This window comes from Astatotilapia calliptera, chromosome 22 (genome assembly GCF_900246225.1).
Source record: "Astatotilapia calliptera chromosome 22, fAstCal1.2, whole genome shotgun sequence".
NCBI classification, from domain to species: Eukaryota; Metazoa; Chordata; class Actinopteri; order Cichliformes; family Cichlidae; genus Astatotilapia; species Astatotilapia calliptera.
Window position 1 is genome coordinate 24,188,701 of NC_039322.1, and position 16,733 is coordinate 24,205,433.

Sequence of the window (16,733 nt, forward strand, 5' to 3'; positions counted from 1 at the left end):
TAAGTCAGAGCAAAAGCTGCTCCCCAGAGAGAGAGAGATGTGGTGTTTAGAGAAAATGCATCTCAGCTGTTCCAATACTCCCGACACTTGATCACTAAAGGTTTTCGCTTAGGGAGCAGTTGTCCTTCTCTCCTGGATCACCACATTTACTCAAGGCCTTCTTGATATGATCTTCTTCTGGCCACCGCATCTGTGGGGATGGTGTTTAGTCTGTGCTCTAGTGTCCTGATCACACTCAGTTTGTGCTCAAGTGGATGATGAGTACTGATCTGTATGTAATGGATTACAGTACACAATAACTTTTAAATTTCCCTTATTACTGATGGAAATCTCACAGTCTAAGCTGGCTAGCCTGTCATTTTCATATCCTCCATGGTGAACTTGATGTGTTTGTCCACTGAGGTTAACATAATCAGTGAATTATGGTACATCCTGAGATTTGATTTTAACCCAGGTGTATTCCACATACCTGAACTAATTACTTTGTCGTGTTCCAGGGTAGGATAACAGAGCCCTCTTTTATATTTCCCCCATATAAAAGTTGGCCACAATAGATGAAATTGGGTAACTCATGGCATACCCATGTTTCTGCCTGTAGTAGTGAACATTGTATGTGACAATAACAACTGCTTCAGTCACCATCTTCCTGTAACCACTACCTGGGTCTCGTTTCAGAGTTTCATAAGTATTTTTATCACAGTGAGTAGTGACAAAATTTTCATATGATAGTCTTTCAAGTTTAGCTAAACCGTGCACTAACCCTTATCTGCTGGTAGGATGATAATTTTGTCATTACTTCCCCTCCTCCGTGCTGATGTTGGATGCTGGGGGCTTTGCATTGCTGAGACAGGCCGAAACTTTCGTCCACATCTGTAATATTGTTGCTTCGAATTGCTAATTCTGTGGCTGTGATCAGTTCCACTAGGGGGATTTGTCTTGGCATCACAGCAAAGTTCAACCTTTTTGCAAGGATGTTTTTCTCCGCTTGTGTGAGTTGTCAAATTGACAAGATTTTGATAACATTTTTTGTCAGAAATTGACAAATCTTTCACTGATTTGTCCACACCCTCAGTGTGGCATCCTTCTCTCTTCTGGCCGCTGAGGACATTCTGTGCTAGACGAGCCTTCTCAGTGAATTCAAACACCTCTCGAAGGGTATTCTCTAGAACCATAGTAAGTCTTTGTCGGCTCTACTCCCCTTTTGATTTTAGCATGTTGATGGTAAAATCAGAATCAGAATACTTTATTGAATCCTAGGGGAAATTATTAAAAAAATGTTTGTCTTACCCATTCATTGAGCAGCTGGCCTTCTGGTGTATTTTTGTTGCTTTTGTAGCTCAGAGGCTCTTAACTGAAGATCTAATTTGCAGACTTTTAGAAGTAATCCTGTTTTGTCTGCATCTGAGGCCGAATCCTTGGTGGTTTCTGTATTCAGCCATCTTACATGCTGTTTGCTTGTGCTCGGGTACTAGCTTTAGGCAATCCTTGCCAAAGTGCGTTAGAATGTCTCAGTGGACAAACACATCAAGTTCACCAGGATATGGTCGCCTCAGAGCCACATGAAAAATAACAAGTTAGCCTTCTTAGACTTTGAGATCAGTAACGGGGGATATTTAGGTTGATGTGTACCATAATCACAGAGCAAACACCGTCCCCACAGATACAGTGGCCAGGGAAGCAGAAGAAAATCATTTCAAAAAGGCCCCAAGTAAATGTGATTATCCCAGCTGGACATTTGTCAAAGCTGGGAAGGCTTTAAAGAATGCTCCAGGCAAATCAGAAGAGAAGGACAACTTCTGCCTAAGTGAAAACCTTTAGTGAATCCCGTACTGCAGTCAGCTGAGACTGAAGAAGTCACAAGTCTAGATAAATAAAATCAGCCTTTTGGGAGGTTTAAAAAGAACATGGGGACCGAGATCATGAGGACTTTGAGAACAGAGGAAACCTACTGGTATCCATGGTTCATAAAAACTGACTCGGTGTCTCGAGTCAGGTTCTTCATTGTTGTAGATATTAATCGTATCTTTCTGAGGTTCATTAGATAATGAACCTCAGAAAGATACAATTAATATCTACAACAATGAAGAAAACAGCAAAGAAAAAAAAATTATGGAAAATGCTGCAACACTCACAGTGTCATCTACAAAGAAAAAAAACACACCTTCATGTGTGTGATGTCACTAAGGATCTCCTCCTCTCCTCTCTCTGCAGATCATCGTCTGGGGTGACTACGGTCGGATGGACCATAAATCATTCATGGGCGCTGCCCAGATTCTATTGGATGATCTGGACCTGTCCAATATGGTAATTGGCTGGTTCAAACTGTTTCCTGCCACCTCATTAGTGGATCCTGCGTTGGCGCCGTTGACCAATAAGGAGACAGAAGGTAGCAAGTCTTAGCATCAGGAGGCATGGCTGATTGGTCATAGACACGTTACAGGATGGGCCCTAAAACAAAGTCTCAGAATCCTCTGCTGCTGCATGCTGCATGATGACATCACAGAGATGACAATTCATGATGATGTCACTAGGACGATGAGGAAGGTGCTATTCCTGATCCGCCCACTGCGGGGGGAGACACTCAACAAAGGATGCTGGGTAAAGAAAGGAGTGGCCATGTGACCTCCAGCTGCCAGCTAATCACAGCAGCTCCTTGGAAGTCATACGACTGTTAAAGACACGTCAGGAACCCACAAGATTGAGTTATGTGATAGTATTCATGGAGACACAGGAACATAGAGGGGGCTTCTTTATGTTTATGCATGGAATGACAAAAACATTAGAACATAAACTCCATCGAAGAAAAACACCACACCAACCAGTAAAATCATGAAAACGTGAAAACAAAAGAACATGAGAACCACAAACATGACAACATGTGAGAGCATGAAAATATGTAAGACCATGCCAGACTGTGAGAACATGAGAATGTTGTCTAAAACTTCAAAATAAAGATTCTTAAACAATCTCTGTGTTTCTGTTTAGGACATTATGATCAAGTTAGGTACATAACTCTGGTTTTACAAGGTTCTGATGATATTACTGAGAACACTGGTTCTGTGATTTTTACAAAGGTGACTGTGAGCTTCTACACATTAAAATGTTTTGGGGTCTTTAAAAGTTCGCCTGTAGCTGACTCACTATTTCTGAAGCAAGAGTTCATTAGGTTCTACAAGTTCTATTGCACCGCTGACCCTGGTGTATCTAAAAGATCCTACTACTCTATGGGTAAATGCTACATAAACTGGTTCTTAAATGCTTTTCTACTGTACTTGAGCAATCAAAGCGCTTTCTGCAACATGCCCCATTCACACAAGCACTTTTTTCTTTGCTTGATTGCATTCTATCTAACATTCACACGCCAATGCATCAGAGAGCAACTTGGGGTTAGTATCTTGCCCAATGATATTTGGCATGCAGACTAGAGCAGCCAATGATTGACTCACCTTCCAATTAGCAGGTGAGCTATAACGTCTGTTATCTTTTCTGTATTCTCTCTGTTTACCTGTATGCAAAGTCATGGAGATGCAAAGTCATGATTTTTGGCTCCCTGGTGTTTGACTCGGATTAAAAGACTGGGTCAGCGTTCTCCATTTGGTGAACTGTTGTTGTGTTTTAGCTATGTATAAATAAAACTGAACTGAATAGATAGCTGGAGTAGGAGTTCAGGTTTGGATCCAGCTGCATCCGGGTGAAGGATTTAAAGCATCGTGGGATGAGAGCCTTTACTGGTTTGCAAAACCGATTCTCACTGTGTTGCTATACACCTCTTGTGGTCTGATTTCACTAGCCACTTCTGGATCCAAACATGATATGCCATGTTCTGACTGAGGGATTTACATAAAAAAACTAAAACGGGCAACTCGACTAAAATTTCTGGCAAAAAAAATGAAGACCGAAACTAAACAATGTTTGTAGGATTACTTAATTTCGGGTACCTGGAATATAATGCTGTGCTACCTGGTGACTAGCTACAAAGTAATGGTACTTATTCAAATCTTAGAAAGCGTCGTAGTCGTTCCTTTCTGAAGTGTTCAAATATTTGGTGTCTGGCAAATCTTGAGCCCATGGGCTGTAGTAGCATCATAAGGTTTTAGAAGTTACACAGTGGGGCCAAACCTGACAGGGGGCAGATCACATCTACTGAAAAAGTGATCCAGTTCATATGCCCACTTTTGTGTCCCTTACAGGCTCTGTTGCTTATGGCCCAGGATGGTTCTGAAATCACTCCACACTTTGTTAACATTGTTAATGAAGTTGCAGCTGAAGATTTTCTGCTTGGTGTTGCAATGTCCTATTAGGACAAGTTTGTGTTTCAGAGGTTCTTGTCTGTGTGTTTGGGCCTCCAGTGAACTTCAGTGTTGAAGCTTCCATCCTCCTTAATGCACACAGCACAGTCCAGAAGCGGCAAACTGTTATCCTTTGCAGAGGTGGGAAGTAACAAAGGACAAATACTTCATTACTGTAGCAACATAAGTACAATTTTCAGTTATCTCTACTTCAGTAGTTTTTACTGACTACTTTTTACTTATCAAACTAAGGAGGACTGCTGCAGGTTAGTGCAAGATAAACTGGTTAGTTTACTGTACTGTGATAGGTTTAAAGTAAAGAACAGTGACAATGAAACCACAGCCACCGTGCACCGAGTTAGGTGACAACAAATGTAGCGGAGATTCAAAAAGAATAGAAATAAAAATTATTGTGAGTTGTGATTCCTTTACCCACACCGAGCTGTTACAACCAATTTCAGGGTTCCCCCGTCTTTACACATTTTCCTATTTAGAGGCAAAGTCATCCTCTACAGTGTTGGCAACAGAAAATAGATATATAGTTTTTATTATCATTCTTTTTCCTCAGACTCAGGCTGAGCATAATCGGAATGAAAAAAGTTCGACTAAAGTTTCTTTTCCATCTACTGATAATATTTTATCACTATGTTAGCACAAGATTCAGTTAGCTTTGCACAGAAATAGAAACATACTCCTTTTTACTTTCTTACTCTGAGTACATTTCAAAGCCTGTACGTTTTTACTTTTACTTACTAAAGTAAAGAAGTTAAATCAGTACTTCAACTTTTACTGGTGTATTTTTAACAGAAGTATTTGTACTTCTACTTAAGCACAGAATCTCTGTACTGTTGGTGAAGTCAGTAGAGGTGTGATGGGGCATGTTCACCACAAGCTTAGGTCTCAGACAAATCATATATGATCCAGCATTTTTCAAAGAATGCAAACTTTAGCTGCCATAAAGGGGTAGATTTCCGATCACTGATCTCTCTGTGGATTTGCTGCACGGAGGATGTAACGTCTATGATAAGCACTGAGGTTTGTGTCCTTGTCAGGATTTCCAGGTTAGGAAAAGTGGAACAGAAGATATTCAAATACATCTCTCCACAGCTGCTGATAAATTGTACAAAAACAAGAAACAGTTTGTTAAAAACATTTCCAGGTGAATTTCACAACTGGTTTATCAGTGATATCAGTGAAAAATGACTGATAAGCGGAACTGGAATATATAGTTTATAATTTCAACAATGTACTATATAAAATGAGATGTGGTGTGTTTCTTATGTGATCTTTAACAGGGTGTTACAACACTTAAAAACGGTACTCATACTTTACCAGACTTTTAAAAGCTAGGTGTGCAGTTCCTAATTTAAATGCATTCATTCTTTAGATTCAGAAATCTAAGCGATCAGATTTTAAAGATAAATAATAATAAACAAAATGAAATCAATAGTGTCCTCTTCAATCTTGGCAGAGGGCAGTAATATAAATAATGAGAGAACTGACAGCTATTATTTTAATCACCCTGTTCTTTTAACTAGAAGTATCAGAAAAGTAATGTGGTGACATCTGGACTGATGTTTGCAGACAGTATTTTAATCACAAGTTTAAAGGCTGCAGTCGTTGCACACACTGTGTATAAAATATAAATATTTTGATGCGCACCACACTTCTAGTACTCTGTAGTATTGTAGTGAGGCACTTGGAAAGTGGTTGTAGGTGATTCATTTGATACTGCTAACAGTGGTTATGAGTGGGACTGATTCCCTATAACTAATGACTGGTTGGGCCACCCATAGCAGCAACAACTGCAATCAAGTGTCTGCTGTTTATATCTGCAATCTCATTCTTTTTGTCACTACCCAGAGCTTGTGACCATAGGTAAGGGTAGTAATATAGATTGACGAGTAAATCAAAATTCGCTTCTCTTCACTACAAAAGATCAATACAGCAGCCACCTCACTGCGGACACTGCCCCCAATCCACTGGTAGCTCTCACACTTCATTCTCCACTCTTTTGTGACCATGACCCCAAGATACTTCAACTCTGCCACCTGGGAAATTAACTCGTACCTGACCTGGACTCCTGGGCACTCCTAGACTTGGACAAGGAGGTGCTGATTCTCATTCCCACTACTTCACATTCGGATGCGAACTGCTCCAGCTCAAGCTGCAGGTCACCTGCTTGATGAAACCAACAGAACCACATCATCTGCAAAAAGCATAGATAAAATCCCAAGGCAAATGAAGCGGAGACCACTGTCCACCATCTGGCAAAACCAGATATTCTGTTCATTAAAAACTATGAACAGTATTGGTGACAAAGGGCTGAGTCCACTGAATCCACATGGACTGTGTCCCCAGGCTCCCTTGGAATGCAATCAAAGCTTTTTGGAGGTAGGAGTCTTAGGGGCCTCTGCTAGGTGTTGTCAGTGCACTCTCACTATGCATTTGGATACACCACATCAGTTCAGCATGTTCCCCTACCTGATCAAAGCCAACACCAAGTACCGATCAGTTGACAGCTCAGCACCTGTGTTCAATCAATCGAATTCATTTTACTTTGATCTGTGGCAAAATGCAGTGATTTAAGCTTTAATGATTAAATTGATTCAGTTTCACAGCTCTAACGTCACCTTACAAATAAACAGCGTGCACTGAGCATGCAGTCATAAAATAGTGAAATAATAAAATTTTTCTAAATAAATAAAATTGATATTTGACACATTTGACAGGAGCTAAGTTCACTTGCTTGCTCTGAATTACCTACTTTTTTTTCACCTTTACCTTTATGTTCGTTCATGTGGAAAGCTGAGCAAAATAAAAAGAATACAAGAGACACTGGAGGTGAACCTTTAATGTTTAGTGCAGTTTATCAGTTTTTAACTACAAAGAAAAACACGAAATGGCCAAATTCATGCAGGCCAGAAAACAGCAAAACCACAACAACAAGAATAATAACTACAACAATAATAACCACATCATGAATAATAATAATAATAATAATAAATATACATAGTCACACACACACACAAGGTCAGCTGAGTACCAAAAACTGTAACAAACATCAGAAATGGCTTCAGTCTAGAAGTAGTGACGATGGGCGGGGCTACAAAACCTTTATAATTCAGGTAAGTCTGACTCGAGTTCTGATCCTCCGCTGTACCAAACCCTTCAGGTCCCATGTGAGCTGTAAACACTGACCTTTGACTTTCCTTTTCTTTGAACTGGACATGAGGGTCACATAATTTAGGTCTGGTTTTAAAATCAAACTCAACTGTTGAACATGTCACATTGTGCTTTACCGTCAATAGCCAATGAACATTCACCTACTCAAAACACCAAATATTTGACCTAATCATCCAGTGTCTCTTGAATAGGATGAAGTGTTAGGGTCACATTAATAAAAAAAAAAGTGTCCATTTTTAGATTAAAGTTGAAATGTAAGCTCAAACTTGAAATAGTATTTAAAATTTTAAATAGTCAAAATGTGGAGATTACAGTTATTTCAAGCCAAAAAACTGCCACGGCTCCCATATCCTCTATAAAATGGCTTGTGTAGATAAGTTAGTGAAACAAACAGACGATCCGTCTTATTGTGTTTTGTGATACAACCATTGGTATCTTTGCATCTGTCCATTGCCAGCCATTTCATTTTGCACAAATCCGACCCACTCTTTCAAGTTTGTGTATTTTTTTCCTTCTGACCAGATGCAGCTTTCTGGCACCATCTCTTCAGTGTCATTTTGTTTATGAGCTAAAAGAGAAACAAGTTTCTATAATGAAAATCAATTCTGAAGTCATTTCACTAACTCAGCTACACAAGGCATTTTGTAGAGGGTATAGACGCCGTGGCAGTTTGTATTGAAAATGTGACTTCCACGTTTTGACTGTTCTCAAAATTACGAGTTTATTATCTAAATAATCAATAACATATATATATATATATATGTTTTTGCCTAATGTGGCCCTAATATTCCTTCGTACTTGGCACCACTCTCAAGTGACTGCAGGCGACAGGAGAACCTGTTGAACTCAGCTCTTCCTCAGTTTGTGTGCAGTACCAAAGGAAATAACCTGAACTCTGATGTCAGTGACTGAAATAAGGACCAATGAGAGTAAAGGAAATGCCAACTGAACTTTTTTGGGGGAGGGCTATATGTGGCCTGGCCTTAGAAGAAGCGTTTGGCTGCCTCCAACAGTCAATGACCCTCTCCTGCTTGGGAGCTCTACAATTCAGTCGTACCATGAGGTGGGCAGTACCTTAACAGACAGACCGGGAAACAGAGGGACTGTTTTTAAAGTCGTACCAAATAAAATTCAATTTGTGACATCACTCAGTTTGTTTACCTTTGACATCACTGATCCAGCTAGGGTGCTATAATATAATAATCCCACCCCTCTGAGTGTCTGAGGAGTGAGTTGTGTGGCATTGTGCAGTGCTATCCTGTCAGTTAGCATGTTGTTAACATGCTAACTGACAGGCTTACAGCTGCACTTAGTGTAGTTAGAACACTGAAGGAGTAGGGCTAGCGTTAGCCTTTCAGTTAGCCTGTTAGCACAGCAGCAGCAGCTCATCATCACTGCTCTCTGTTTTGCCAGTCGCTTCCAGGCAAGCATCAGGGATCTGAGCTGTGTGGACCATTCCGCAGTGTTCACAGGGGCCATCCCGCCCTCCTCGACCACTGTTCCCATTGTGATGGCGGGGGGCATGGTTCACGGTGGAGGAGGGGTATGACTCGAGCAGAGGTTGTCGGATGTCGCTGACAAGCAAGGACGAGGAAGAGGAGTCTGAGTCAGAGATGGGGATCAGGAGCTCCACATCTTCGTCTTCCTCTCCACTCCCCCGTCGCTCTGTGACTTCAACCCCACCTCTTCCTGTCTCCAGCTGGTGCAGTGGGCTATGATTGGTCCAGGTCTGGCTCTGCTGGTTCTGACTTGTTCTTGTCAGATTTCTAGCTAAGCGGTGCAGGTTTTGGGCCAGGCGCTGCAGGGCAGAGGCAGCTGGGGCAGGGAGGTCAGAGGTGTCACTGTGACATTCGGGATCTGGACTGGAGGTTACTATAGTGACAGGGCTGGATGGGGGCAGGGCCTCTCTAGGCCTGTCATTGTCTCGGCCAGATGTCAGGGTCACAGAAGGTGTCACCGAAAGCACAGCCTCTACAGCGGAGGGAGGCGGGGTCTTCTGGGGGAGGGGTGCAACAGGTCCACCCACTGCACTGATGCCTCGCCCTCGCTCGCCCTCAGTGTCTGTGTCATCCGAGTCTGGAGACAACAGGTCTGAGCCGGAGCTTCCGGTGCTGCCAGTGCCAGCGCTGTCCTCCAGGTCTGCAGAGACCAGAGCCAAAGAACCTGAGCGCCGGGACCGTGAGAAATTAAAGAGGCGACGCCACAGGTTGCTACGACGACCAGAGGAAGGCAGCCTGAGGGATGTGAAGCCAAGCTGAGAGCGGACCGCCAGACGAAGATTTTCCAGGACAGAAGCCTGAGGATAGAGACGAGAGAACCAGTTCAAACTGGATCTACCTGAAGTCCCTGAGGACCACATAGAGTCACCTTTAATAAGGTGCTATTTAACCTCCATTTGACCTTGGACCTAACCATATGATCATTCTTCAGTGTACAGAGAGAGTGTGCGCAAAAACTTTAATCAGGAGCTTCCTGCTATGTGAGATAAGAACTGTACCTGGCTCCCTGAGCACACTGGGAAATCCTCCACAGGTGGGATCAGTCCCTGTGCAATCAGCTGACCATAAGAGGGCGGGGCTTCCCTCCTCAGCAGCTCCGCCTCCACTCTGGACAGCTGGGTCTCAAATGACCTGGAACAACCAATCACAAGCCTTGACTCACAATGAGTTCAGAAGCACGAGGTGAACAGAAATTTGTTGACATTCTTACCTGCGTTCAAACATGCGCAGAGAGTACAGCTTGCATGTGCAACCAAGGGCAATGACCAGTAAGAGGCCACAGATGAGGCTGCCAATGACGGCAGCTGTGATGACTCGTGTGGGAACAATGACAGGACAACTCTCCTCGTCGCTGCCATCCCCACAGTCATCCTGTGCGTCACAAACCCACGACTCAAACACACAGCGATTATTCTGAAGGGATCAGACACACAGGGATCAGTCAGAGGTTAAAGTGTTCTAGTCTTCTGTAACTGGATGTTAAACATGCCTTTCTCTGTATTAGACAGAATGGCACACACCGAAAGACAAATGTGGGAAATGTGACTTGGACTCCACAAAGTTGTCCTGATGCTGCCTTAATGCGATCGGCCTCAAACCGAAATGTGTTTGGAGTTATTTGGTTAGCATTTCTAATGTTTTAGCTGTGATGTCAGGCGTTTGGAAGGCATTTGTAAACTACATCTATTCAATTTTATTTATACAGCGCCAAATCACAAAAACAGTCGCCTCAAGGCTCTCTATATTATAAGGTAGACCCGAAAATAATGCATACAGAGAAAAACCCAACAATCATCTACAAAAAGTTGAATATGGAACCTGCTTTAAACAAAGTTCACCTCCAGTTTATTGTGTGAGTGAGATCATATGTCTGTGATGATTCACAGGACCACCCTACTGCTTCTCATTTGATTTGAATCGTTAAAGACTAAAGTCAGAACACACCAGTCTGGTCTTACCATCGTACCTTACAGTGGAAGTTTCCTGGCTGACAGAAGAAGCAGTTCTTCTCATCAGAACCATTGGGGCAGCGGTTCTGGTAGTTGCAGCGGTCCGACCGAGGGTAACAGGCTCCATTTCTGGAGCAGGGGAACTCATCCTCCTGACAAGAGGAGCAGTTTAGCTCATCCCGACCGTTGGGGCAGTGCCAGTACCCATCGCAGCGCTGCTGCTCGGTGTAACAGCCCCAGTTCCCCCCGCATGGAACCTCCCAGGGCAGGCAGAACCCATCCACCTAAAAACAGGACCACAAAGACTACTTAATCAAGAACAATAGAACAGAACACGGCCACCTGCACAACACCTCAAAAATCAAACACACCTGGTAGGTGACGTTGAAGCCTCTGGCCGCATTGATCTTGTCAGCGTAGAAGTGAACTCGGAGCTGACCGGATGATGAAACTACAGCGACCGGCGCTCTGGAGTCAAAGGCAGTCAGCACCCTGAGGAGGCGACGGGGGTTCTCCTCCAGCCCGTCATAGACTTTGACATAGTCGCCATAGCCAGTCCCATCAAGTTTAAAATCTGTGAACCTTAGAATAACCTGCAGGAGAAGACAGGAACAACATCAGGAATGTTGATGTCCTTTGCTACCCAAACACACTCGGGGATCAGAGGTTACCTTTCGGTGGTCTCCAGTGTCAATCAGCCAGGTGCAGTTACTTCCTGGAGGGTAGAAATCAGGATAGTTTGGAGAGCTGAAAGAACCATAGAAGTTCCTCAACAACTCGCCACAGGTGGGAACATCACAGTCTATCTCATCGCCAAGGTCCTGAAAGAGACGTTGTGACACACCAAGTTGAGGACATGGTCAGCAGTCCGGCCCAAGGAACCCCTGAAGTGGATTGTTGTGTCCTTTGGAGACCAGGCAGAGTCCCGATCACCTGAGCTCTAAAGCACTGGGTTAAATCTTCAACATAAGGTGCTCCTTCTCATAGATGTAACGACTTGTAGCAATATGTTGTGTAAACACAGCATTAGTACAATACTAATACCTCGTAAGATATAAACAGCTATATTCATATTAAACATGCTTACAATCCTAACGCCATAGCTTGCATTCTGCTCATCTTTAGCTCTGACATGATGTCTGCATCATAAAGAGACCATTTCATAAACTCCAACAGATCAGCTGAAGTTACACTCACGATAGCAGAGCAGCACAGGCGTACCACAAACTATGGGTGACTTAACGGACCCTTATAAATCTGTTAGATCTGAGTCAGCAGAACTCTTTGTGGTGATTAGCCCACATGTGCTGTGAGTGGTGGACCCGAGGATATGCATTGGGCGAATGCTCGGAGTACCGGTTCGGTACTCCGGCTGCCTGTTATTGTTTGACACATTAATGTAAGTCACATAAGCAGCAGCGGCAAGTGGACAAGGAACCATTTGAGCAGTTGCAATGGGTCACCTAGGTGGCGTGTTACCTGGCAGTCTATGCTACCGTCGCAGCGCAGGCTGTGGGGCAGGCAGGTGTAGATGCGGGTGTAGCGAGACAGGCAGGGGAACTGGTTCAGGCTGCAGGGCTGGAAGGAGAACGGCGAGTCCACACACATCTCCTCATCTGAATTGTCGCCGCATTCGTCCATCGAGTTACAGCGCCACCAGTCTGGGATGCACTTCCCATTTGAGCAGTGGAACTGGTCCACATCACAGCTGGATGCCAGCGGCTTACCTGCACACACAGCAAATCTTACTTGTTTCCTATCCAGAGCATCAGCCTCTACTCCAGTTACATCACCAATAGCACACAGTGTTTCCTCACCGCTGATGTATGACAGTCTGAAGCCCTTTCCCGTCAGGCTGTCATCCGAGTGGAAGTGGATCCACAAATGGTCCTGAGAGGAGATGTAGGGTGGTGGCAAGGAAGAGCCACAAACCCGGAGTCCGTCCAGGTTCCTGTAGCTGCTGATGGACATCCAGTCTGAGGTGCAGCGATGGGAACCCTGTAGGTCAAAGTCCTGGAAGCTGCAAAGACAGAACAGGGAGGGCATTGTGAGAGCAAAGATGGGGTTAAAATGAGGATGTGGTTATTGCTTTTCACTATGTGCCCTGATGTGGGTGTGGCAGCTGTAACTATGGAGACAGTAAGTGTAGTACCTGATGGTGATGGCATCTCCAGGTCGCGCCCTAATATTCCAGCTGCAGTTCAGTCGGGCTGGATACTGGAAGGGCCATCCGGGGCTGGTGATTATACCGCTGGATGCCCGTAGGAGCTCTGCCACATCACTGCAGGCTGGGGGGGCAGGGTTGGACTGTTAGTGTGACACTGTGTTTGTGGGTGTGTGTGTGTGTGTGTGTGTGTGTGTGCCATTAGTGCTGCCCTGATGTCTAGATGTGACTGTGACCTCACCATTAGAAATCCCTGACACATAGACATTTTCATTCCTCTGAGAGACAGCAATGCATCCTGGGGGAAAATCACAACAACACATGGTTAGAAGTGATGTCATATTGATAACAGTCTGACGTACAGCTGATGAACCGCTGGACAATGCTGTTCCTTATTCTGTTAGTTTTTGTCTTTATGGATCTGAAACGTCTGCCTGAAGGTAGATGTTGAAACAGTACGTGACCAGAATGTTATGGGCCTGGAAGGAATTTGTTAATCTTCCTGAGAAAAGAGGAGGAGAGGATATCTGACGATCTGCTAGGCAACCTGTACAGCCCTGCGTAGTGCTCTCTTCTGTGCTCCTGTGCAGCTGGAAAACCATGCAAGGAGACAGTATGCCAGGTGATCACCCTGATTCATGAGCAGCTTATTTTTATATGTTTAGATCATGGACTCAGATTATCCCCTTTGAAGATCAGATAAGGACTTTTGCAGTCAGTTTACAATCATATTATGAAGCTTTGAATGTTTTTGCTGCAGCCATCTTGCTGTTTTTAAAACAGAGTGAGAGCTGGAGCTTACTGTGAAACTGCCCCATTATTGGCTAATGACCTGTCAATCAGTCATTAGTATATCCTTAGTAATCAGGACTTCATATTTAAATCACTCAAACAAATGACTGAGCCCCTAAACGAATCGGGAACGTGTCTACGGAGGTCAGGGGTCAGGTTTCACACAGACTAAAGAACTACAGGTACTTGGCCTTGGTGATCATTAGAAAAAAAGAATGCAGGTTTGCTTTTCACATCTACAAGCTTTAGTCATTGTTTATCCTGTCTGTGGTCTTAACACAGTGTTCTACATCCAGCAAGTTCCTATTAAAAGTTACATGTAAAAAAGAAAAAGTTAAACAGGATGGACAAAACGCTGAAGGAAGATAGCAGATGATACTTCATGGGAGGATTCTATTTTGAAAATTTGGCATCTTAAAGACTGCTCAATCTTGCAGGGTCAAATAGCTGGCCAATGCTCAACATTGTTAATTTTCAACAATTGATAATCAAATGTTACAAGTTTGACCACCACGGGTGCTGTTTTGCCAGTTTTAGTGTAGTTGTGTCATAAAGCAGTCTGAGGTCGGGTGTTGCAGGGGTTACAGCTGTTAAGGAAAAAGGATCAGACTTCCTGTCCTTTCTGTGGTATCTGTTCTCCTACAGACTAAAGAAGAGCTTGCCGGTCAACTGGTGATTCTTATTGGTGGTAAGTGCTAGCCCTGTGGTGGACAGGACCTAGTCAGGTGTACCTGCGTGTCATTCTGACTCCAGCCCAAAGTGGTTAAGAGAAGATGGTCCCTGTTAAGATACTTGTGAAGCCCTGATCACTTACATAGACCGTTTCATTATCATGATTGTTATTATTACTGAACCATGCTCAACATCTTCAAGCTTTAATAGAAACTGATTGATATCTTCCAACTGCTATGGTTACTACACAGAAAAAAGGAGTAATGGCTGTAGTGACACCTGTCAACAGATCACAGCAGACCGAATGTAAAGAAATCTGTAAGAGCCATTTGCAGCTGTCACTACTAGATGGTCTCCTCCTTCCACATCTGCCTCTCCATTGTACTTCCGCTTTCTCTACTGGTGGATTTGGAGCAGATTGGATGCTGCAGTAACGCACTGTGGGGCCCTGAGCACACACTGATATAGCAAGAGCTGTACTGTGAAATATTACAGATTCAGGTCCAGGTTTTTGGGATATAAAATCTGGGTGACAGTTAATCCTGGAAGGCTATTAACTTAGACTGGTAAGTGCCCACAATCACTTCCTGCCACATGTCTATGTTAAACATTAAATTAAGTAACACTAGCTTGTAATACTTTGTCCTTGTATGGTTACAGTAGTACAGCTCTGCCCTTCTGCAGTCTTCCAGACGCACTTTATTCAGGACAAAGTAGGTTTTCAGGAAAGGGGGGAAGTCTTAAAGAGACAGGACCCGGCGTCATCAGAACAAAACATAAGTGTACACACCTGACAACAGGTCAGTCTGCACTTACCTGTGAGGAGGAGCAGGCAAACCACACCCTGCCTGCAGTCTGTTCTGAGGGCCATGCTAACCCTGATGTTATGATGAAGATAATGGTGAAGAGTCCAAGGTCACAGAGCTGAGCGCTGCATGTCAGCTGTTAGCAGACCTCGGCTCCGAACCGAGCGGCTACCGAGGATAACGGATCTCACCGATAAACCCGGCATTCAATTAACACAGACACGAGCCGCTAAACGGGACGTTAACAAGGTTGGTCCGCATCCTGCGAAGAACCTCGGTTAGCTCGCAAACAAAGGGCCGCTAGCTGCCGACTAACAGGCTGACACTAAGAACACCGGCCCGTTAGCTTCAACATGCTAACGGGACAGAGTCATCCGACCCGGAGCGGGGGGGCCCGAACCGGGTCAATCCGAGCTCACGGGACCGGCACCGAGTCAGCAGCAGTAGTGTCGATCTGATAGTATGTGTGAGCGCATTTCCGTGCGAAGCTGTTAGCTTTTAGCTTCCGTCGAGCCGAACAACAACAACAGACCGCAGAGAGAATCCCCGCCCCTTTGACAGTGGCGTCACTAACATGGCCCCGCCGTTTTTGTCATTTGTTGGTTTATGTGAACTTCCTGTTTCCTGAAGATGCCAAAGAACTTCATTAATCAAAGAGCCGAACGTCCTTCATATGTTCTGGCATCTATCTATCTATCTATCTATCTATCTATCTATCTATCTATCTCTATATATCTATCGATATATTTATATATATATATATATAGATATATATATATATATATATATAGATATAGATATATAGATATATATATATATATAGATATATAGATATAGATATATATATATATAGATAGATAGATAGATAGATAGATAGATAGATAGATAGATAGATAGATATATATAGATATATATAGATATAGTGATTCTCACTGTATTACGGGACAAAGTGCGTCCCTTATTAGCTCAATACGGGACGTGTACTTTTGTTTCTAAATACGGGACGATTCCGTATTTTAAGGGACGGTTGGCAACCCTAAATATGACCCAGTTTGCAAGTCTCCATGCTTGCTCCGCTCCTTTTCCACCTCTTAGCTCATCAACCAAGGGACTAGAAGAACTGCCACTCAGGTAACTCAGAAAACAAATAAAGGCTAAATCATACACATAACAGTGTAAAGTAAAATATGTGCATTTATTTTAGAATACAGGATCACGTGATTGTATAAATAAATAAATTCTAAACCAAAACAATTCTTTACTATCCTGTAAATTGAATCCTATGTTTAAAGAAAAGAAAAATATTAGTGTAGTGTTATGTATAAGTCTCTATTGCAGCACTGTGATGTTTGGCAGATATTACCCAATATCTGTGG

The 16,733-nt window shown here is 43.4% G+C and overlaps 3 protein-coding genes across 15 annotated transcripts in view; 2 read left to right on the forward strand and 1 right to left on the reverse strand.

Moving 5' to 3' along the window:
* Window positions 1-2,966, forward strand: part of LOC113014581 (regulating synaptic membrane exocytosis protein 2-like) — a 58,727-nt gene extending 55,761 nt beyond the window's left edge. For all 13 annotated transcript variants that reach the window (XM_026156224.1, XM_026156212.1, XM_026156222.1 and 10 more), the window contains one exon: window positions 2,212-2,966. In XM_026156224.1, the coding sequence (XP_026012009.1) occupies window positions 2,212-2,400 (189 nt within the window). In that variant the 3' untranslated portion in view covers window positions 2,401-2,966. The remainder of the gene's footprint in view (window positions 1-2,211) is intronic.
* Window positions 1-16,733, forward strand: part of LOC113014589 (ubiquitin carboxyl-terminal hydrolase 29-like) — a 264,900-nt gene that overhangs the window by 106,024 nt on the left and 142,143 nt on the right. The window lies entirely within an intron of this gene.
* Window positions 7,124-15,994, reverse strand: lrp12 (low density lipoprotein receptor-related protein 12). The gene is made up of 11 exons (XM_026156226.1): window positions 15,368-15,994; window positions 13,329-13,385; window positions 13,076-13,211; window positions 12,741-12,943; window positions 12,403-12,650; window positions 11,595-11,744; window positions 11,295-11,516; window positions 10,941-11,207; window positions 10,185-10,387; window positions 9,973-10,105; window positions 7,124-9,771 (listed from the first exon to the last, which is right to left on the reverse strand). The coding sequence occupies exons 1-11, from the start codon at window positions 15,420-15,422 to the stop codon at window positions 8,842-8,844; spliced, it is 2,604 nt and encodes an 867-aa protein (XP_026012011.1). The 5' UTR covers window positions 15,423-15,994; the 3' UTR covers window positions 7,124-8,841.

Coding starts and splice junctions, on each gene's coding strand:
- lrp12 (XM_026156226.1), bottom strand. CDS start 15,422: ATGGCCCTCAGAACAGACTGCAGGCAGGGTGTGGTTTGCCTGCTCCTC. Junction 13,386..15,367: donor TTGCCTGCTCCTCCTCACAG/GTAAGTGCAGAC, acceptor ATTTTCCCCCAG/GATGCATTGCTGTCTCTCAG. Junction 10,388..10,940: donor CAGGAAACTTCCACTGTAAG/GTACGATGGTAA, acceptor TGATCCCTTCAG/AATAATCGCTGTGTGTTTGA.